Source organism: Sarcophilus harrisii, chromosome 6 (genome assembly GCF_902635505.1).
Source record: "Sarcophilus harrisii chromosome 6, mSarHar1.11, whole genome shotgun sequence".
NCBI lineage: Eukaryota > Metazoa > Chordata > Mammalia > Dasyuromorphia > Dasyuridae > Sarcophilus > Sarcophilus harrisii.
Window position 1 is genome coordinate 98,538,762 of NC_045431.1, and position 22,694 is coordinate 98,561,455.

Here is a 22,694-nt window from a genome sequence, read left to right on the forward strand (position 1 = left end):
CTTGATGACGCCACGCGTCGCTGGGTCCCGCCCACTCCCACTTCCGCCGGAAAGCCCGGAAGGAAGGAAGGAAGCCCGGAGGGATGGGGCGGGGCCGGGGGCTCCCCGCTCCCCACGTGGGCAGGTGCGGGGCGCACTCGAGGCCCGGGGGGCCTCGGTGAAGGGTAGAGGGAACCCGCTCCGGATGAAGGGTGTTTCAAGGCGTTTTCTTTCCAGCCAAGTTCTACTCGGTGAAAGCAGACCCGCAAGGGTCCGGGCCCGACGCGCGGGCAGGTGATACGGGGCGGGGCCGAGCGGCGCCCGGGGAAGAGTGGAAGGGGGAGGGCTCTGGGAGGGGGCGGGGGGAGCACGGAAGGTTTCAGGAGGGAGAGGCCCGGAAGAAGAGGCGGCTGCACCTGGAATCACAAAGACCCGAGTTCGAGTTCTGCCTCAGGCCCTTTGTGGGTCCCCTCTGTGACCCCTCTTAATCCGTAAAATGGGCATAAGGGTACCCTGTGGGTAAGTATCTGGTGACGTATCACTTGTCAAATACTTTGAACGCGATAAATTCTAGCTCCTTATTTAGACAAGAAAGGAAGGCAGCAAGTCCTAGAGAAGATCCAGAATTTAGCTCAGTCACAAAGCAGCTTTTAATCTGAGATGAATGGAGGCTTGGGTGAGGGGAAATATTTAACATCTTTATTTTGTTTTTTTTTTTTATTTTTTATTTTTTTTTTTTTCTTTAATACCCTTTTATTTACAGGATATATACATGGGTAACTTTACAGCATTAACAATTGCCAAACCTCTTGTTCCAATTTTTCACCTCTTACCCCCCCACCCCCTCCCCTAGATGGCAGGATGACCAGTAGATGTTAAATATATTAAAATATAACTTAGATACACAATAAGTATACATGACCAAAACATTATTTTGCTGTACAAAAAGAATCAGACTCTGAAATATTGTACAATTAGCTTGTGAAGGAAATAAAAAATGCAGGTGTGCATAAATATAGGGATTGGGAATTCAATGTAATGGTTTTTAGTCATCTCCCAGAGCTCTTTCTCTGGGCGTGGCTGGTTCAGTTCATTACTGCTCCATTAGAAATGATTTGGTTGATCTCGTTGCTGAGGATGGCCTGATCCATCAGAACTGGTCATTATCTAGTATTGTTGTTGAAGTATATAATGATCTCCTGGTCCTGCTCATTTCACTCAGCATCAGTTCATAACATCTTTATTTTTACTAATCTTTATTTGAAATGTCCTTCCTATTATGAATGTAGGCAGCCTACATTCTAAGACTAATACTGGTGCTATCCCTCTGTGATTATCCACCATTGTTTTTGTGTCCCCAAATTTTTATTTTATTTTGTGTGTGTGTGTCCCGAAATTCTTAGGGCAATTTTAAGCATTAGCAGCTTCAGCTTTTGGATTTGGGGGATCATTTGCAGGGCTTTCCTGTGGCATGTTTTCAAACCTTTCTTAGATCTTGAGGTTTTGGAGAACAAGAACTGGTTTTGCTTTTTGTTCTTATCCTCAAAATAAGCGCTTAATCAATGCCTCTTGACTTGAGAAGGGCTCCCACTATAGGATTATGAAGATCATAAAGAACAGGCAAGAAGTGATAACTGCTTGAAATAAGTGATAGCCACCCAAGAGAAAGGGACAAAAGTTCTGTTGTTGAGGTAGAAGTACAAAACAATTGGCAATTGATTTCTATTGGGGTAGAGAAGAATAGAGTCATGGATGACTCCAGGGTTGTGAACTTGATTGGTAGTGGTAAAATATCTGCGTTCTAGCACCTAAAAAGTCTGAATGCATCCGACTTAGAAGCATCCAACTGTTTACCTCATTTAGCATTGTCTTCCCATGCTCCTTGTAGCCTCATGATGTTACAGTGATCCCCTTTAGAAGGGAAGCCCCATGAGGCAGGGATTATCTTTCTTTCTTTTTGGATTTGGGCACTTCTAACCTTGGTAAGTGAAGGCAACCCATTCTTCTTTTATCCTCTCCTTCCCCCCCATCCCCTCCCAAAAAAGGAAGGAAGGAAATGTATCTGAACAGCAGGTTCACATTAAGGGGCAGTTCTAAAACAGGAAAAAAACATTAAGATTCTTAAAGTTCTCTCTCGAAGCAAGGGAGGAGAAAATGCCCAATAGAGGGGGTGACCAACAACTTCTAAAGCTATGGAAGGGTCAAGGAAATTGTGGATGAAAAGAAAGCTATTGTATTTGATAATTTGGAGCTTTTTGGTGACCTTTGAGGGAGCAGCTTTGATTAAGAAATGTGGTTGGACAGGATGATTTCAGAAAGGCCTGGAGAGACTTACACAAACTGATGCTGAGTGAAACAAACAGGGCCAAGAGATCATTATATACTTCAGCAATAATACTAGATGATGACCAGTTCTGAGGGACCTGACCATTCTCAGCAACGAGATCAACCAAATCATTTCCACTGGAGCAGTAATGAACTGAACCAGCTACACCCAGCGAAAGAACTCTGGGAGATGACTAAGAACCATTACACTGAATTCCCAATCCCTATATTTATGCCCACCTGCATTTTTGATTTCCTTCACAAGCTAATTGTACAATATTTCAGAGTCTGATTCTATTTGTACAGAAAAATAACGGTTTGGTCATGAATACTTACTGTGTATCTAATTTATATTTTAATATATTTAACATCTACTGGTCATCCTGCCATCTGGGGGAGGAGGTGGGGGGTAAGAGGGGAAAAATTGGCAATTGTCAGTGCTGTAAAGTTACCCATACTTATAACCTGTAAATAAAAAGCTATTTAAAAAAAAAATGTGGTTCGAAGCTGGATTGCAAAGATTTAGGAGACAGTGGGTAGTTCCCCCCCCCCCTTTTTGTTTCAAATTTGAAATTTGTTTCTTCTTCTTTGTGTCCTTTTTAAAAAATTTTTTTTTTGAAATACATTCTCACATTTAGAAAATTTACATATAGTTAGGGAGAACTCCGTTCTTTAAGTTTCTAAAAATAATGACGAGATTAAAACTCTTAAATAAAATTGAAATTAATATATGAAAACAGAGCTTGAGTTAACAATACACAGTAGTATGTGATTCAGTTCTTTCATGGGTCTGTGTATTGTTTCCTCAACTAGATTATAAGCTTGACAGGGACCTCTTTGTATTGCTAAGTGCCTTAGTCCAGAGCTGAGTATATCATAGTCAAAAAAGCTTTGAGTTTAATTGAATGAGACCTTATTAAATACGCTAGAAAACAGTTAAATTTTTAGTATCTTTGTCTACTTATATCTTTAGATATCACAAACTGTTTAAAATATTAATACAAGTAACAAAAAGTTATGGACCATTAGATTTCTCACAATAGTGAGCCTTGTATTTATGTATAAAATGAAGGGACAAGTTTTAACAATTTAGAAATAACTGTAAAGAAACACACTCAAAGGAAACAAATAGTCAAATTATTACAAGTTTCTTGTTTGAAAAAACATTTCTTATGATGACAAAATGATTGCAGATTTTTTTTTTTTTTTTGCTTCAGATTGTTCATGGAAATATTTTATCTCTTATCATTTGGGAAATTACAGAAACAAATCACAATAGATCTGGTTAACTGTTTATTTTGTTCCCCTCCCAAATTTTCTGAAGGTTGATCTTTATAAGGTACATTAAGTTATTTAAATTGAAATTGCTTTCAGAGACCCCATGACACAAACAGCCAGATATGGTTTGGGAGAGGTTTTTATAGCTTCAGTCCAGAAAATAATGGTAACATGTATATATAATCTTCATATTAAGACCAGTAGACCTACTTACAAATATGAAGTTCTCCAGAATTTGCAACAAGTCCAAAATTCACTTTAACTCCAAGTGAATGACCTTATGACCATACCCACCCCCTGCTTGAACAAGGCCTTGGGAAATTCTGGCCTTAGCAAGCCAGGAGCAGTATGTTACCGTGTTCATGGAAGAACCTGAGAAGACCTATCAGCTATTGTGAGCCAGCCTGGCCTTCCAGTAACCTAGAGATTAGGAGCCAAGCACTTGCTTTGGATGCCAGGCCTCTATTGTGCAGGGCTAATTATCAGATTTTCATGAAAATAGACTAGCACTAGTGGGACTATGGTGATTGGTTTTGTAGCAGTGACTTAAGATTAGTGGATGGTGAACAGTATTGTCATTGGCTACTCTGTGGAGACAACCTAAATCCTAGAGCTGAGAGGGGAAATGGAGCACAAAAAAAGATCTTTAGTTCCAAGAGTGGTAGCTATTAAGAATCCTTTCTGCTAATAGGGGGAAAGACTGATACTTTCTACCACTGTAATCCTGCTTTCCTGTCTATTTCTTTTACTTCTTTTCTAACAGCTATGGTACATGGGACTTGGAATAGATAGAAATATTTTTAGTTCTCCTTCACTCGGTATCAATTTATATAAGTCTAACCAGATTTGTCTGATTATATCTTTCATTATTTCTTATGGCATAATAATATTCCATTACATTAATGTATTGTCATTTAGTCAGTCATTTCCCACTTATTGGGGATCCATTTTGTTTCTTACTCCTTGCTCCAACAAAAAGCTGCTATAAATATTTTTTTTATGTTTGGGTCTGTTCCTCTTTCTTTGTTCTCTGAGATCTATATCTAGTGGTGGTATTACTGATTCCAAACATATATAAAATTTAGGAATGATTGATTCAAGCTGCTTTGAAGAAAGACTGGACTAATTCACAGCTCAATGAACAGTGCATTAGTATACTTGTCCTCCCACTCCCTTTCCCTCACCCCCTTCACACACTCTGGGATGGGAACACTATCCTGACCATTTGGACTGTGCAAGTTAGACTAGTTTTTAGGCTGAAAACCCAACAAGTTTGATTGGCCCTGGGGCTAAGGCTAAGCAGTATTTCCTTTGATGCAGTTTCCTGGTAACCTCCTATTGAGGTGTTGTCTAGATTTTCTTTGGATTTACAAAACCTACCAACTTGGGCCCTCTTGACTTGGTGAAAGTCCAAAAACTTTTAGAATCACCACACCTTGCCTTTAGAGCCAAACTTGTTTCCATATGGAAATGAGTTATTTCTAAGCTAAATGATAGACTGTCATTGCTGAATATGACTAAAAGCTACTGTTAAGGTTGGGAAAGGGGATCCCAGAAGTTTGGGGTCATAGACTAGTGGCAGGAGGAGGCTTAAAAGAATTTGCAGGCTTGAACCTATTTCCTTAGCCAAGAGGCAAAGTTTATTGTAATTGTAACGCTACTACAAGTGGACTGAATTCTAAGAGAACTCAGCAGTGAAACAGAAGCAAGGAGACACATTTATCCAGCTTTCTATCATCAACATGCTAATTGTATGGCCCACAGGTAGGACTGAGGAGTAGTCTCCAGAATTTGGTTATCGTAGACCAATAGATTATCTGTATGATAGCAATGAATGGAGGAGTGGTCTCCAGAATTTGGTTATCATTGACCAACAGATCATCCATCTGACAGCAATTAAGTGAATATCAGATAGACTGCCAGAACAGAAGCCCCTCAAGGTCAGAGGACCCCAAAACCACTGCTGTATTTCCTTAGAAGCTATACCTTACCACTACAGCTTTTAGTTTACATCATTTTGTTAACTGTTGTTTGATCATAAGTCTTTTTTGGATCATCCTGAGTTTGGCATGCTCTCCAATAATTGCCTTTTTGTAATCATTGCCAGTCTAATGATTATGAGGTAGAACCTTAAAGGAAATTGAATTTACATTTCTCTTACCATTAGGGATTTTTGGAACATTTCTGTATTAATGTTGATAACAAATTTTATCTTTTGCAAACTCCCTCTTCACATACTTTAATCATTTATCCCTTGGGGAATGGTTCATATTCTTATATATTTAAATCAGTTCCTTTCTATATATTAGATAGCAGACCTTTATCAAAAAAAGATGTTGCAAAAAATTTTTGGTTAAATATTCCCTTATAATTTTAGATGGTTTGAGCTTGTTTGTGTAGAGACTTTTTCAGTTAATCAAAATTGACCATTTTATTTACTTTTATGCTCTTCAATTTTTGTTCAGTCATGACTTTTTCCCATTTTTAGTGTGAAAGATACCACTTTCCTTGCTGATTTAATTTATTTATTTGACCTTTTGCATTTAGGTCATATATCCATTTGGAACTTAATATAGTATATGATGTGATATACTTCCGTTTCTTCCATTTATAAAATGAGTTGAAGAAGAGAATAACAAATCACTCCAGTATCTCTGCCAGTGAAACCCCAAATGGGGTCATGAAGAGTCAGACATGACTGAACAAAATCCTTCAGTAGTTTGGAATGCATGGAATTTCTCTATTGATTATCACTCAGTTTTGTTAGTCATGTGCAAAAAAAAAGTTGCTAATATACCAGTGTATATCCCGAAATTTTGCCAGTTATTTCAGCTAATTATTTAATTATTTAAAATTTCTCTTATTATTTAATTGTATTCATTAAAATATTGATCTATAATCACTAGTTTAATATTGGAGTTGATTAGAATATATTGCAAATCTTTTGGTTAAGGTTTTTTCCCCCCTTCGGGAAATCATTTACAATGTGTTAAATTTCCATTTTCTGAAGTTTCAGATATATTCTATAATTTCAGTTTGATTATTTTCTGCAAATATCCATTTAATTTAAGATATTTATTATATTATAGTTGGGCAAAATAGTCTGTAATAATTTTCATCACTTCTTCCATTTTTGTGAATTCTTTTTCATTTTTGATATTGGCAGATAAAGACATTTTTCAAACTTTCATCTTTCTGGAAGTCTCTTCAGAGCAACCAGAGTCCATACTTTATAAATTAATCACCCTGCACACAATCTGATGTGAATTTTAATCATAATTCTTATCTACCTTAAACAGTGATCGAAAAATATTCCCTGCCCTCTTCTCATTTGTAAACATGATAGAAGGAAGCTCAAGCTAGAATGTTTGCTGATTCTAATTCTAATTTTTATGTTTTATTTGTATATTTTTTCACTCATACTATATTGTAAGTGCCTAGAGAACAGGGAATGGATCTTATTTTACAATGCCTTTCCTAGTGTCTGGCCTCCATAATGTGTATATTATATGATTGATATTTCTTGACCTTTTCTTTCTGTAGTCATTCTTGGGAGATATATTTATCAGTTTTGGGAATTTTAGTGTATTATATGTGTGTACACTAACCAATAGAAATCATACTAATCTATGCTTTTTCATTCTGTGTGATTTTTGTCCATGCTCTAGCATAGTTCCTTCTTCTAGAGGAGCTACCCAGGGTTCTGAAGATTTTCGTTTAAGTCCACTTGACATGGCTCTAATGCTGCTGAAATGCACTTAAAGCAATTGATATTCTAATTCTGGCAGAAAGAAATATTCTAATTATTGCAGAAAGCAATAATTTCTAGTCACAGAAAACCTTTTTGTTAATAAACAATTAAGAGAAGAAAAATGAAATATTAAACCAGAGAGTTAAAATAATTCCAAAAGATTTATTATGACAATACTTCTTATGGATACCAGTGCCACTGGGATTGTTTTGTATTTGTGCCTATGGGTCTATGTGGCTGTCTCAAATCAGGTCCATAATGCTGTTATGACAGTGGGAGAAGATAGAAATATGATAAACTAATGTTGCATGAAGGCTATTAACTTTTTTAAAGTAACTTTTTAGAAATTTTTCCAACTACATGCAAAGATAAGTTTTGCAAAGGTGAATGCTGAAAATTAAGTGTTTCAGATTTTTCTTTCTCTCCCATTCCCTCCCATAGACAGCAAGCAATTCAATGTAGGTTAAACATGGGAAATTCTTCTAAACATATTGCACATTTGTTATGCTGCACAAGAAAAATCAGGTCAAAAGGTAAAAAAAGAAAAGCAAGCAAACAACAACAACAAAAGTGAAAATATTCTGTTGTCATCAACATTCAGTCTCCATAGTTCTCTCTCTCGATGCAGATAGCTCTTTTTATTACAAGTCTATTGGAATTGCCTTGATCACCTCATTATTGAAAAGAGCCAAGTCCATCACAGTTGATCATCATATAATTTTGTTGCTATGTACAGTGTTCTCTCGGTTCTACTCACTTAGCATCGGTTCATGCAAGTTTTTCCAGTTTTTTCTGAAATCAGCCTGCTTGTCATTTCTTCTAGAACAATAATATTCCATAGCGTTCATAGACCATAACGTGTTCAGCCATTCCCCAAGACAAACATTTTTGCACAAATGGGTCTTTTCCTCTTTTTTATGATTTCTTTGGGATATAGACCAGTAGTGATAGAATCTGGATCAATGTACACCCTTTGTAGTGGCTAGAAACTGGAAACTGAATAGATGCCCATCAGTTGGGTATGGCTGAAAATAAATTATTGTATATGAATATTATTGTTCTATTTAAAAAAAACATCAGCAGAATGATTTCAGAGAGGCTTGGAGGGACTTATAGGAACTGATGTGAAGTAAAGTGAGCAGAACCCCATTATAGATGGCAACAAGAAGACTATACAATAATCAATTCTGATGGATGAGGCACCCTTCAACAATGAGATGATTCAGACCAGTTCCAATGATCTTGTGATGAAGAGAGCCATATGCATCCAGAGAAAGGACTGTGGGAACTGAGTGTGGATCACAGAATAGCATTTTCACTCTTTTATTGTTGTTTGCTTGCATTTTATTTTCTTTCTCTTTTTTTCTGGTTTGATTTGATTTTTCTTGTGCAACAAGATAATTGTATAAATTTGTATGTATATACTGCATTTCGCACATATTTCTACCATGTTTAGCATATATTGGACTATATGCCATCTAGGAGTGGGGGTAGTAGAAGGGGGGGAATTGGAACACAAAGTTTTGCATGGGTTAACATTGAAGAATTATCCGTACATATGTTTTGAAAAATAAAAACCTTTACTTTAAAAAAAAGGGGGGGAGGGGAGGGTATGCATAGTTGATAGCCCAATGGCAAATTGCTTTCCAGAATCCATAATTGGATTATTTCACAACTCCTCCACAATTCATTAGTTTTCCATTTTTCCCACATCCCTAAAATTTATCATTATCTTTTCCTGATATCTAAGAGGTGTCAAATACCTCAGAGTTGTCTTAATTTGCATTTCTCTAATCAGTAGTGTTTTAGAGCATTTTTTCATATGACTAGAAATGACTTTAATTTCATTGTCTGAAAATTGTCTGTTCATATCCTTTAACTGTTTAACAATTGGGGAATGGCTTATTATTATAAATTTGAGTCAGTTCGCTACATATTTTAGAAGTGAGGCTTTTATCAAAAACACTACATGTAAAAAAAAAATTTCTCCAGCTTTCTGCTTCCCTTCTAATCTTGGCTGCAGGTTTTGTGTGTATAAAAACTTTTTAATTTAATGTAATCACCATTATGTAATTCACATTTCATAATGTTTTCTAGTTCTTCTTTGGCCATAGATTTCTTCCTTCTCCACAGATAAACTATCCCTTGTTCTCCTAATTTGCTTAGAGTATCATCTTTTATGTTTAAATTACGAATCCATCTTGACTTCATCTTAGTATAAATTGTTAGATATTGGTCAGTGCCTAGTTTCTGCCATACTATTTTTCAATTTTCCCAGTAATTTTTGTCATATAATGAATTCTTATTGCAAGTAACTTGTATAGGTATTGGAATTAAATTGTTCTTTAAAAGGTTGGTGGAATTCACTTGTAAATCCATCTGGCCCTGGAGATTATTTTCTTAAGGAGTTCATTAATGAACTGGACTCAGAGTCAAGACAACCCATATCCAGTTCCCACCTTTGATCCTATATCTATAACCATTAGTAAGTCACTTAACCTCCCAGTGCTCTAACCAGGATGCTAAGACTATCAGTTTCAGATTATGTGCCGACCTGCTTTGGCAGAGGGAATTTCATCACTGAGGAATTCCGTGTACTTTATACCAATGAAATTATAATCCTTATTCCTATCCCTGGGCCTCAGTAACATCCCTGGGTCCAAGTAACATTTAGTATACATTTAATTTGAGAGCAGGGTATTGACTTGTCCTACAAATGTTTCCATCTGAATATGATTTAAAAAAAACAAACAAACAAACAGGTGAAAAGAACGTCTTAGGCCTTCTTTTTCTCAGCATTCTCTCCCTTGGTGATTTTGTCTTCTCATGCATTTTAAATTATTAGCAAGGTAAGGTGACAGTGAAAAAGACTCTGACTTTGGAAAACTTGTATTCAAATCCTGCTTTTCATGTGGTTCAATCTTAGAAAAGCACCTTAATCTTATTGGCCCTCAGTTCCTTTTTAAAATGAGAGGAGAGGATTAATTGACTTCTGAGGTCTCAGCCATCTCTATATCCTCTGATTTCTTTATATAATTGACTTTCAGATTTTTTTTTAGTCCTAATCTCTCTCTCAAACTCTGTTGCATCACTGTCTGCCTCTTCCTTTTAAAATGAATGTCCCAATGGTACCTGAATTCAGCATGCCCAATACTGGACTCCTCCCTTCATAAACCCACTACTTTTCTCTTCATAGTGGAAGACACCACTATCTTGCCACCTGTCCTGATATATAACCTGAGAATCATTTTTGACTATTTCTACTACCTCTCATCTCTTATTTGTTTGGTCCTATTGATTCTACTTCCAAAGAATGTATTTTATCTCTTCCAGTCTACTCATAAAGCCACCATTCTGTATGTCTAATTAGCAGAGAGATGAATTATTTTAATAAGGTATTAATTGGCCCTTTTGCATCCAGTTTCACTCCTTTTTTCATTCAATCCTTCACACATCTTGCAGAATACAGGCAGAAAGCTTCAATGGAAAGATTTGATCAGGTTCACAATAGAACAATAAAAGGGAGAAATAGAATTAGCACAGTTTCCATATATGTACTCCAAAAAAAGTGTAAAACAAAAAGTTCATGCTGAATGATTAGGAAAAGAGAAACTACAGTGAATATCTTCATTCAGTCTAAAGTGGCGAAAAGAAACACTCCCAAATCTGTGGACTTGAGCAAGAGCCTTCCAGACAGGAGCCCAGAGTGAGTTAAGTGTAGCTCTGGAGGCATTCCAGCTATATACCTGAAATTCCTAGGGTGCGCCAACAGGCATGCCCCTTAATGAACCTGAAAGACTTTGTTTTTAGCATGCTGCTGCCAAAGTAATTTTCCTTAAGTGCAATTATGACTGACTCCCCTGATCTTCCAACTCTAGTCCTTTCCTATTGATTCTAAGATAAAAATGTAAACTCTTCTGTTTAGCTTTTAAAGCTCTAAACATCCAGTCTACAATCTATCATCTTAACTTCATTGGACCTTATAATCTCTTCAGAATTCTGTGAACTAAGCAAACCAACCTTCTCTCTATTTGCCCACACTTGACATTCTTTCTCTCCATTTCTTTGCACTGATTTTTTCCCCATTCCTTTAATACAGTGCTTCCTTACTTCACTCTCACAGAGTCTCTTTTCATTTAAACCTTTAGTTGCTATCTTTTTTCTTTAGAATAAAATATAAAGTCTATAACTAAGACCTTTTGCAGTCTGACTTCAACTTATCTTTCCAACATTAATTCATATTCAAGAATTGTCTTTCAATTAGTCTGGAACTATCTCAGCTAATCTCCAAAATAGAAGAACTATCTCCTCCCCTTTGTGCATTTGAACAGACTCTTCCCCACACCTGCTTAGATTTTTCAGATATCTTAATTTTCTTTTAGAGGATCCATTGAGTAGCCAATTTTTCTATAACCTTTACTGATCTATCCAGCTGTTAGTACTCTCTTGGTATTCAAATGTGTATTATTTTTGAACGTGTTGTATACCTCACCTCTTGTAAATTCCCTTATACTTGTTTAAATGCTGTATCTTTTATAAAATCTAAGGTCTTTGTAGGTAGGGATTGCTGTTTTTATCTTTTTGTTCCCAGAATCTAACCAAACACCTTGCAAATAATAGGCGTTTCATAGAAGGTTTTTTTAACAGAGTCAATTTGAATATTGAATTCACCAAGAATTTTTTCAGAGGTTGGAGAGAAGACTACTGACTAAAATTCAAATTGTAGAGGAATATAGAAATGTTTTGGGGGCAAAGCGGGGAGGGCAGATGTCAGTCAAAGGCATATATATGATTAAAAAACAAAACAAAACAGATTTGTCATTGACTGATAGTACTTGGCATCTGACCAGAGTCATATGATGCAGTTATATTTAAGCACTGCTGCAAACTGTAGATACATTTGGTTCTGAAACAGTACTTTAAAAATGAGAATTTGTTCCAGTGCAATTGATAAATTAGGGAATAGTTTGAACACAACATGAATGGTTTGCTTATGCTGTTTTATTCAGGAAAAACAGAATGAAGAAAACTGTTCTCATCTGCAAAAAAGACAAAAAAAAGCAATGAGCTCTATCTGTCCATATTTGCTTTTATAACTTTCCACCTGATGTCAAATAATTTTACTTCTGCCACTTCACAATAGTTCGTAAGCTGCATCCTTTTCAATACTTCCAATCTTTTGACACTTCAGCTCTTCTTGAAGGTAAAGTGCCTTATTTATTGACTTATCTTCTCATTTGGTGGGAATTGTGGATTTGTGGAAGGCTGGTTCTAATCCATTGGTTCAGCCTTCTACATATATGACCTTCACCGATGTCTCTGAACCCTCTCCCTGCAGTTGTACCCCTGAGGCTGCCCTCAGGCTTATAAGCTTTCTGTTGATTTTGCTAGCTCTGTTCCTGTGGTTTTTATTTTCAGATTCTGCATGGCTACATGATTTTAGAAACTCATATGTTGTGTCATGACAGAACTTAATTGTACTGTTATCCATATCTTTAAGAGTTAAATCGAATGGTGAAAAAAAGGAAGTTTCGAATTATAGTTATAATTGTTTTTCTATAAAGTACTTTTCCCAGTGGAGTCAGGGAAAGTGTGTTTTTGCCTTTGTTCTATGAGGTTCTTAATATATTGATATTGGAAGGAACAGAAAAGGTATGTAATAAATTCTTGCTGATTTATTTGTAAAGGATGCTTTTTAACTTTGAAGGCCAAATATGTGTGATGCTGACTTCTATCTTCTTTGTTTCTAGGAGTACATTTCAGCTATGGACAGCTTCTGGCCAATACAGGTGTTTCTAATATAAGAAATACCTCTTCCCTCCCTCCCTGCCAAGGGCTTATCTTACCTTCTATTTCCTTTTATGGGACCCTGTGTGGACCTTGTATTTTTCAGACACTTCAGGAACAATTTGAGTGTAACATCATGCCTTTTGAACTGATTTTTGCCCCTCCAATATTTTAGTGATTACTGAATGCAGTCATGACTTGGGAATAAGAGGGAGTCCCTTGTACATAAAATAAGTCTTGTGGAAAGAGTATGTAAATAGATCCATAAAAAATGGATGTTGTACAACCTTGGAAGTTACCAAGGATCATTGTGGCCATTCAGCAATACCTGTTATTTGCTACATCACTTCACCCTAATCTTTTCTGGTCTGATCCCATAACTCATGATATATACTCCAGGACTCAAAGATTTTTCACTGGACCCCAACCATCAAGAAGCCTTTTAGGTAAGCAGAAAGATGATTCAAAATGGCACTGATGCTAGTCCATAAAAGCCTTTTGTTGTGGAAATAAATATCCCTAATATGCCAGTAGGGGTTATTCTCTTCATAACTCTTCCCTTTGGTATTCAACCTCTTTGCATATTTGTTTATACATGAGCTATCTGCAGCACCCCAAACTTTGCAACTTTGGGTGAGAAACTTCAGGAAAAGATATGCTGACCGCGAAGACGACTTTTGAGACCTGGCATTTTCACTTGCAAAGGACCTTTGCTATAATTTTGCTCCATCTTAAGAAATAGGAGCACTTCTAACCAGGCCAAATGACAACCAGATAAAGAGGACTTCTCTTGAGCCAATTCACTTGCTCCATAGTATACGTCCCTGGTCTCCACCATGAACAAACATCCTCCAACGTGGAAGACAAAACATTTACCATCACCACCACTGTCCCCTGCCCTCTAGACAAGCAGTTGCTCAGAAAATTTTACAACCAGTTTCTTCAAGTTGATCTGACAAAAGGCATGAGATTCTTACTCTCAGATGTAACTTTTAATCATTTAAGGGAAGACCTTGCTAAGTGGGTGTATCTGATGACTTTTCAAAACATCTGCCTTCTGTGTCTTCAGTCTTGCCCCCACGTTGGGTGAAGGAACTCAATTGGTTTTATTTTTTTGTTACACCTTGTAGACTGCCTCCAGGTTAAGGTTTATTTCTGTATAACAATTCTCAAATCTGGTGGTCTGCTAGAAAAACCGACAGGACACTAGAGATATAACTTGACTCTTAGACTTTGTATCACCAGAATGACTGATTATCATTTCTGTCCATCATAGAGAGCTGCTGTAATAACTTAATCCATACTTTACACCTTGAACACTATTTTTTATTCAGAATATGGTTTTTGCCTTTATTTTGTTTTTACATAGCACAGTCCCATCTCATCTCACTTTTTCTGCAGCACCAGCAATAAATAACTTTTTGGAGGAACCTAGAGGGATCACAGGCTAATTTACAAGATAAATTACACATACTTTAAAAAGCCCACAACAGTTCTTTGGAAGTGGGAAATTAGATCTGATTGAGAACCTAGACCCTACCAACAGACAATCAGAAACTGACTGATCTAACAATAGGACCTTTCCCTATTGTTCAAGTAGCAAGGCTCATATTTTACCAGCCACTGCCCCTCTCGTCCATGCCTATTTACATTGTGTTCCTTTGATCTCTGTTCAGCAGCATGTATGCTGCACCACAAAAGCCTCTGGACTGACTGGTGAAAGAACTAAAAGTAGTCGTTGATATTTCTAGATTCAAGAAGCACCTCTGGGATTTGGTCATGGGAAGAAGTAGAGTAGAGGAAGGATTCTGAGTGTCAGCTTACCACCTCATTCCCCAAAGTGAAGGGTTTCTCCAAGACTGTCTCACCAAACCTGTGTCATGAGCAAGGAAGGCTTCCTGAGCAGAGGAGTTATATCTTTGGTCCCATGGGTTTAAATGACAAAAGGGGGCTGCTCAGAAAGTATTTGAGCTGCTAGGCCCGCCCCCACCACCAATAGCTTATGGAAGTTAAGGAGGGCAATGACAACATGAGAAGTTCCCTGTTTTGATGAACTGTGAGAATGGGATCATTGAGGTAACAACTGGGACTAAAATTATCTTGTACCTCTGCAGTCTTTGAGTGTGATAGATTACATTCTCATTCCTTGAAAAATCACTTTAATGCTGGCATTAAACACTTGGCATCGACTAAAACCTTGGGGGGGGGGGGTCAATTTTACTTCTACTCTTACTGGGAATCACCTATTTTTACTCTTCCATGTTTTAAATGACCTTCTGTCTCTGGTACTTTCTAACTAAACTGGCCTGTCCTTTTAATTTATAATTGGCAGGTGCTCTATAGTCCTGGACATTTCTGTGCTGGAACATTCCCATTTCCTTTCCCTTATAAGAACAAGATCAAGACAGGGTTTGATCTAAACAAGAACCTTGGTTTGTTTTCTTACTTGGGTTCTGGAATTCATGGAATAGTAGCACTTAAAAATAAAGCAAGATTGTCCTATCCCAACTAAATTCTCACAAGTGTAAGGTCAGAGTCAGGCTGTATAAACAACTTTAATCCTATTCACACTTGACCAGGTCAGTGTTTGGGTGAAATGAAAAGTAAGTCTCAACAGTGCTACTGGGCTGAAAACCCAGGGTGGTTGGTATAGATCTGATGGTCAAGGATCACCAAGGCCCACTTTAGGAATGCAAGTTAGTGTTCTGAAGAGGTCATTTAGGAGGAAACAACCCATAAAATCTGTCTTAATTACCTACTCAGGTGTGGAGTTTTCCATCTGGAGGAAAAAACGGCCAGAACATACCGAGTTGAGGGTCTGAGATTGTAAATCACAGAAGTCATCTTGACTATGATAGAACCATTCACCCACCCAGGATAAGTAGGTAGCAAATTGATATTTTACATTAAAAGTAATATCTTTTAACAAAACACGTTTCAATGAATTTTTGGTGTTTTTTTTTTTAAGTGAGGACAAGGATGGTTATAGCTATTTTTACTCTTAAATTTTTAAATATGCAAATTTCATATAAAAAATATAAGAATATAAGACAAAATACAAGAATACAACATTCCAGAGAAACTTGGAGTTATCATATATCAATTCTTAATTAATTCTATCCCCTACCTGCTGAAAAGAAGTTTAGTGTGGGGCAGCCTTGGATGAGATCTGGTGTCAGTCATGTCTTTGATGATAACTATGATTGGGAGCAGGTCATTTAACCTTAGAGCAATTCCTTATGATAGGAAGTTAAAGATGAGGTGGTTATAGTCTGTGTAAGTATGCTTTTCATTGTTTTTTTTCACTATGTAACACTTCATTAGAGTCTTACCATTTGGATTTTTTTTTTTTTTTTTAAACCTGTTTATTATAAATGGTAGTCAGAGTGGTTAATGGATGCAACCATTCTGACTGGTCTTGAATTCAAGGCCAAAGTTCAAATCCTGCAAATTTATACAGCTTAAAGGATGACAAAAGGAAAATGTTAATAGAAAAATTAAGCTTACTCATAACAAAATTGAATTTCCAGTAAGAAGGAAGGTAGGGAAGAGATCAAGAAGCAATATCCATTGCTTGTTCTAAAGTCCTGTGTCTATATTTAAACCAAGAAACTATTCTAAAATATACCATGATAATTGATGTAATATGATTTTGTGATCTCTTGATTTTAGGAGGAGGGTTTCTGTTCTAACAGTAAGTCAGGAAATCCTAAATCATCTGGTTTTGGGAGTCTCCTCGGACTTCCCTCACTTCCAATCTAAAAACAACATATCTATCTGATTTTGAATAGACCACTCCTCAATTCAGTGCTGACTGTGTGATAGCTTCTGGCCTCAGGATAATCCCATGGACCAAATTCCTGAGATAATAGTGATAATCTGTTGGTCAATGAGAACCAAATTACTTCCTACCTATGAGCCATAGAATTAGCATATCAATGCTGGATAAATGTGTCTTCTTGCTTTTTCTCTGCTGGATTCTCTTAGAATTCTTGTAATGAATTATTACAATAAAGTTTTGCTCCTTGGCTAAGCATATGGGGTCTGCAAGCCTGCAAATTTTTCTGAGACACCTGGAAATACCGATCTAGGATCCCAAACTTTTCCTCTTTTCCCAATCTCAATAATGTCTTAAAATTTCAGTATTTGTAATGATGTTACCTGATAAAATAGAATTAAAACTAGAAAATATTAGGTAAGTATTATACAATGGTAAAGGGAAAAATAAACTAATTTTTCATATGCATCAAATTATTCAATTAATTTCATTAAAGAAAAACTAATAGAAAAAGGAAAATACAAGATGATAAATAGAAAACATTTCAATACTCCCATTATTCAAATATGTTAGACCACAAACTTTTTTTAAGTATCATGTACTAGGCCAAAATCAGATCTGAACTAAGTAAATTGCAATTAATAGATGGAATTAACAAAGTAGGAGGATCAAAAGATACACATTTTCTTCAAGTGTACGTGAAATATTCACAAAAAATTGATCATGTAAAAGAAATAGGGAACTTCTATGCAAAATTCAAAAAGCAACAGCTTTGTAGGAACTTTGTAAATATAGTGCATATACATTTTTTTGGTATTGCTATGCAATTGTAATGCTGGAGAAAGTATTGCTCACTTTGCTGAGCAAAATAGAGATTAGAGAGTATTTAATAATTTATTAAATGGAGAGATATGTTGGGACCAGATGGATCCATGGTCTGGTCCCAGGACTGAATGAGACTATTATCTCCAAGAATCCAGCAAAAATTCTCAATGACATATATACACGTGGCTCAGATGCAGAGGGTAGACTGAAGTAGGGGCAGAGTCAGGATACTGAGAGCAGGAATGGGACTCTGACAGGATGGGGTGACTACCAGAGATGGAATGACATAATCAGGGGGAGGCACCCAGGACATGGGAAAAGGCATCTTGATAAGACTTGACATTCCAATATCTGACATTCCCGTAGGTTGGGATAGGGAGAGGCATTCTGATATTCTAAAACATAAGACCTTTTATCCTTATCAAGTATTCTGATAAAGAGGGAGGGGAGGTTTTGCAGAACTGAGAAGCAGGACAGTGTCAGGATAATTAGGGAAACTGAGTAAGGACAAAAAAGAACTGGGATAACAATAAAATTCAATAATAAAAGTTAGAAAAATTGCATGGAAAGCAGAAAGATATGGCAACATACTATTTAAAAGATAAGACTAATGATATTCACAAATTGATGGGAAACAGCTAAAGCAACTAGAGGCTAATTTTTATCATTACTTATATAAATAAAAGGATGGATACAACTTGGAAAAGGATAAATCAATCTAAAAATATTTTTAAAGAAAAATAAAAACCAGAAAGAAATGCAAAACTAAAAATAGAATTAATAAAGTTGCTTCCCCCCCCCCCAAAGACTAATTAAATGGATAAAGTAAACTTAATAATTTATAAGTGAATAATACTGAAATTGGGGAAACTACTAATGATGAAGTAATCACAACAAAAACATTGCGTGATTTATACAGTATACTCTTTATGAACCAAACATGCTCTGGCCCAGAAGTATCAGAAATGGGGGGCCACTAAACTACATAAGAGTCCTCCAGCTGGTTATGTATTGAATTAAAAAATTTAATTTCTTATTTTATTAATAAGTCAACACATTAAGATCAGATAGGTACTACATGTTAATCTCATACAGGCTGAACAGGGTTATTTATCAAATGCCTTGTGCTTTTGACATCTGCTCTTTGACAGATCATTTCTATGACAAAGCTAGCAACATCTCATTGTTGTAAAGATATAACTGAGGAGTTGGGGTGTCTTATCTCTTTAATGTTATTAACTCAATCCTGATGTAGTTCTTCCACTTTTAGACTACTTGTGACTAGGGTCCAAGTTCCATTTACCTATTAACAATAATAATCTTTTACAAAGGTGTATTCACTGAGAATAAAAATAACAAAAGTGCATATATTTTCTGCTAATACCATAGGGGCCCACTCTTATAACCACCTTTGTCTCTGGAGAATGTGCTAAGATTTGGTCACAGTTTCTGCATAGCATCAGTTCTCTCAACTTTATGTCCAAATGTGTTATTGTCAGATGATCCCCTGTCTCAGTTACTGGTAACTTGAATCATAAAAATCACTTTTTGTGTCAGCCAGAGAAAAAGGCTCAGAGTCTTTGATCAGATGCCATTAGTGAAGAAATCAAAAACAGAGGTCTTAGGCCAACCTAATACTTTTTGAATATTCCCCCCAATCTTATTTCCTTATCTGAAGTTAATCAAATAGACTGTTTCCATTATCCACATGGGACCAATTAAAAGATTTATATTCATGCTTGGAGTTGCCTCCAAGATATTTATATTTCTCATAAACCCCCTCTCCCCAGTTGAGTAAACTACTATCATCTGCACAGGCTCATAGAGATGACTTGTCAGCCTGTCTATCCCCTTTAATTTAACAAATTAAAGATAGTAGAGAGGCATTATGATGTTGATAAAAAATTGACCTTGGAGTTAGACCTGATTTCAAGTCTTGTTTCTGGTACATGATAGCTGGGTGACACTAGACTTAATGAAGAGTCCTCCACAATTGCTCAGGCATCTTTAGAACTAAGATGTAGAGAGGTCCACCTGCATTCCGCTGGAAGTTCTCTATACCAATGAAGTCATAAAGGCAGTCCATATATTCCTAGAGATCTTGAAAACTACTAAACTTTAAAAAAGAGATTATCCAAACTCACACAACAGGAAGCTAGTCATTCATATAGAAAAGCTTTAAAGAACAGATAATTCCTGTTTACATAGATTATTCCAAAATAAAAGATTTGGTAGAATGGATCCAGAACCAGATTTGAAGTCTATATGAGCTAAATTCAAGTCCTGATTGATACATAGCAACTGTGTGACAGGAAAAGTCATTCAACTTAGTAACTCAAGCAACACCTCCTAACCTATGTCAAGATAGGGTGTAATGTTCTTCTCTAAAATACATTGTTCTCTGGGAGCAGGTTTCTGGAGGCAGTGTTCCTTTCAGTTCAGTGTAATCACCCCAAATACAGCCAGGAGTCCAAATTCTTTATTGTCTCCTTCACAGTCTTATCTCTTTTCCTGGGGCTCAGCTAGTTTTCTTAGAGGTCTGTCTCTCTCCTTGGTTCCCAGAGCTCCTGCTGCTAGTCTTTTGCCTCTGCCAGCTTCAGCCTCCGGCCAGTACAAAGATGGAAGATGGAATGAATCTGTCTCAGTCTTAGAAAACTTCTAGTGTTCTTGTCTTTCCTGGCCCTGAGACCTCCTCCTTATATGCCCCACATTGAGTATATACCAATCATTATATCACTAGGAAACCATTATTTGTTATAGGATTAAATCAATGCTAAACTAGATTTAACCATTCTCTCCTCAATTCCACTTAGTACCTTGTTTCAAGTTCTGGCCCATAACATCTCCTTGTAGGATCAGATCAATCATACTGAACTGTTGGAATCCTAGTGTCAACTCAAGAAACTTCAAGAAACAAGGTGAAAACTCAAGGGTGATGTCAGAATCCTTGTGTTAACTCAATAGAATTGATACAGTGCTTATTGGTTCACACCTTAGAAGGAATCCTTACAAGGTGATAAATACAGCTCCAGTGAGCCACTCAAGAGAGTTACTTGGGAACATTCCCAGGGGTCGGAGAGCAGCACTCTGGGAAGAAGCCTACAAGCCCTCTCTCGAAGGCAAGAGAGATTCATTGCATCTTCCACCTTGGTGCTGGCTGGAGTCTGAAGGACAAACCTCTGGATTTGGAGACATTCGGAGGGAGCTCTTGGAACCAAGCAGAGAGATAGGCCTCTGAGCTAACCGGGCTAAAGAGCTGAACTTTTACCAGCTGGCTGCGATTTTGGGTGATTATTTACTTGTAACTGAAACTAAGGCTGCCTCCAGAAAACCTCCCCAAGAATTTAACTCATCTTATATATTTAAAGAAGAAAAAACACCAACATTTTGGCGCCCTGAACGTGGGACTGACAGGCCCCTCAGTGGATTTCAGTGGAAAAGCCTCTGATCCTGAATCCAGTGGAAAAGTCTCTTCAATCCAGAAATTAGGAGGAGTGGGTTGGCCCTAAACCCAAAGCCTAATGAACATCAGAAACTGAACAGGAGTCTTTAAAGAGATCTTGAATGAGAAAACCATTGTGAAACAGGGTGACAAGAAATGACAATTACAAAAGATGAGCAAGAACAAAGAAGATGCTCCCCATGAATTGGAAAGCCAATTCATATTACGTCTACCCCCAGAACATGCTTCTACTGTGAGAAGGGCAATACAGTCTGGAAGTGTCAACCTGAAAGATAAATTAACCATTGAATTACATACAGATGGACGTCATGGAATTGTCTGCGTAGACCATGCCCCATTAGTGGCTAAGGTGGTTGACCTGCCCTGCATTACTGAATCCTTGAAAACCATAGATAAAAAAACCTTTTACAAGACAGCAGATATCTGCCAAATGCTAGTGTGTAGTGTGGATGGGGACCTTTACCTACCTCCAGAAGAACCAGCTGCCACTACTGATCCAAAAGCAAGTAAGAAAAAAGATAAGGACAGGGAGAGGAAATTCATCTGGAACCATGGCATCACTCTGCCACTTAAGAATGTCAGAAAGAGAAGATTCCGTGAAACAGCCAAGAAGAAGTACATTGAATCACCAGATGTGGAAAAAGAAGTAAAGCGGCTTCTCAGTACAGATGCAGAAGCTGTCAGTACCCGATGGGAGGTAATTGCAGAAGATGAAACAAAGGAAGCAGACAACCAGGTTTCCTTAGCAGGTCTAGATATTTCCTCTCCAGGAATGAGTGGCCATAAGCAGGGTCATAGCTTCTCAAAACATGATGAACTTAGGGAGATATTTAATGATATTAGCAGCAGTAGTGAAGAAGATGATGAGAGAGATCCTCATGATGATGAAGATATAAACATTATTGACACTTGAAGAAGACCTAGAGAGGCAACTACAAGACAAGCTTGATGAATCTGATGAGCAGCACCAAGAAAATGAGGAAACAAATCAGATGGTCATGGGAATTCAGAAGCAGATTGATATAATGAAAGGTAAATTCCAAGAGAAAAAAAAGTGAGAGCAAAACGACAAGACGACCTCATCATCAAAGTAGAAAATCTGGCACTCAAGCCCCAGGACACAGCTGTGCATGCAGCTCAAGGGATCCACAGGGAAGAGTCATTCACAGAGAAAAGAACTTAACTACCCCTCTAATGTGAAGGGGTTTGGTTCTTTTCACATGCAACACTGTTTCTGGTCCAATCCAAGGCGTGATCACCTTTTTGGAGTTCTCACCTCCTTGAGAAGTCAAGGAGGTTATGATCGCCTATGTTCTAAATCAAAAGAAAGGGAGAGATGTTGAAATCCTAGTGTCAACTCAACTTGAAACAAGGTAAAAACTCAAGGGCAATGTCAGAATCCTGGTGTTAACTCAATAGAATTGTGCTTGTGTTCACACCTTTGGAGAGCTCATAAGTATTTAAGTACTCAATGGAGTTCACATGTTTGAAAGATTTCAGGTTTAGTA

General features: G+C 37.1%; 1 protein-coding gene and 2 long non-coding RNA genes across 5 annotated transcripts; 2 read left to right on the top strand and 1 right to left on the bottom strand.

Moving 5' to 3' along the window:
* Positions 1-41: 41 nt before the first annotated feature.
* Positions 42-17,156, top strand: LOC116419816. Of its 3 annotated transcripts, none has more exons than XR_004230125.1 (3): positions 42-273; positions 12,343-12,536; positions 13,084-17,156. It is a non-coding gene; the product is annotated as an uncharacterized LOC116419816 (long non-coding RNA). The 3 variants fall into 3 exon arrangements; XR_004230126.1 differs by lacking the exon at positions 42-273 and adding an exon at positions 321-498; XR_004230124.1 differs by lacking the exon at positions 42-273 and having other exon boundaries at positions 9,475-12,536.
* Positions 12,315-19,908, bottom strand: LOC116419817. The gene is made up of 3 exons (XR_004230127.1): positions 19,634-19,908; positions 16,248-16,356; positions 12,315-12,372 (listed from the first exon to the last, which is right to left on the bottom strand). It is a non-coding gene; the product is annotated as an uncharacterized LOC116419817 (long non-coding RNA).
* Positions 19,909-21,066: 1,158 nt separating this feature from the next.
* Positions 21,067-22,491, top strand: LOC100933519 (transcription initiation factor TFIID subunit 7-like). Its single transcript, XM_012553133.2, is given in 3 exon segments — positions 21,067-22,095; positions 22,097-22,241; positions 22,244-22,491. Coding segments are annotated over 3 exon segments (1,029 nt in total). The 5' UTR covers positions 21,067-21,337; the 3' UTR covers positions 22,370-22,491.
* Positions 22,492-22,694: the final 203 nt, after the last annotated feature.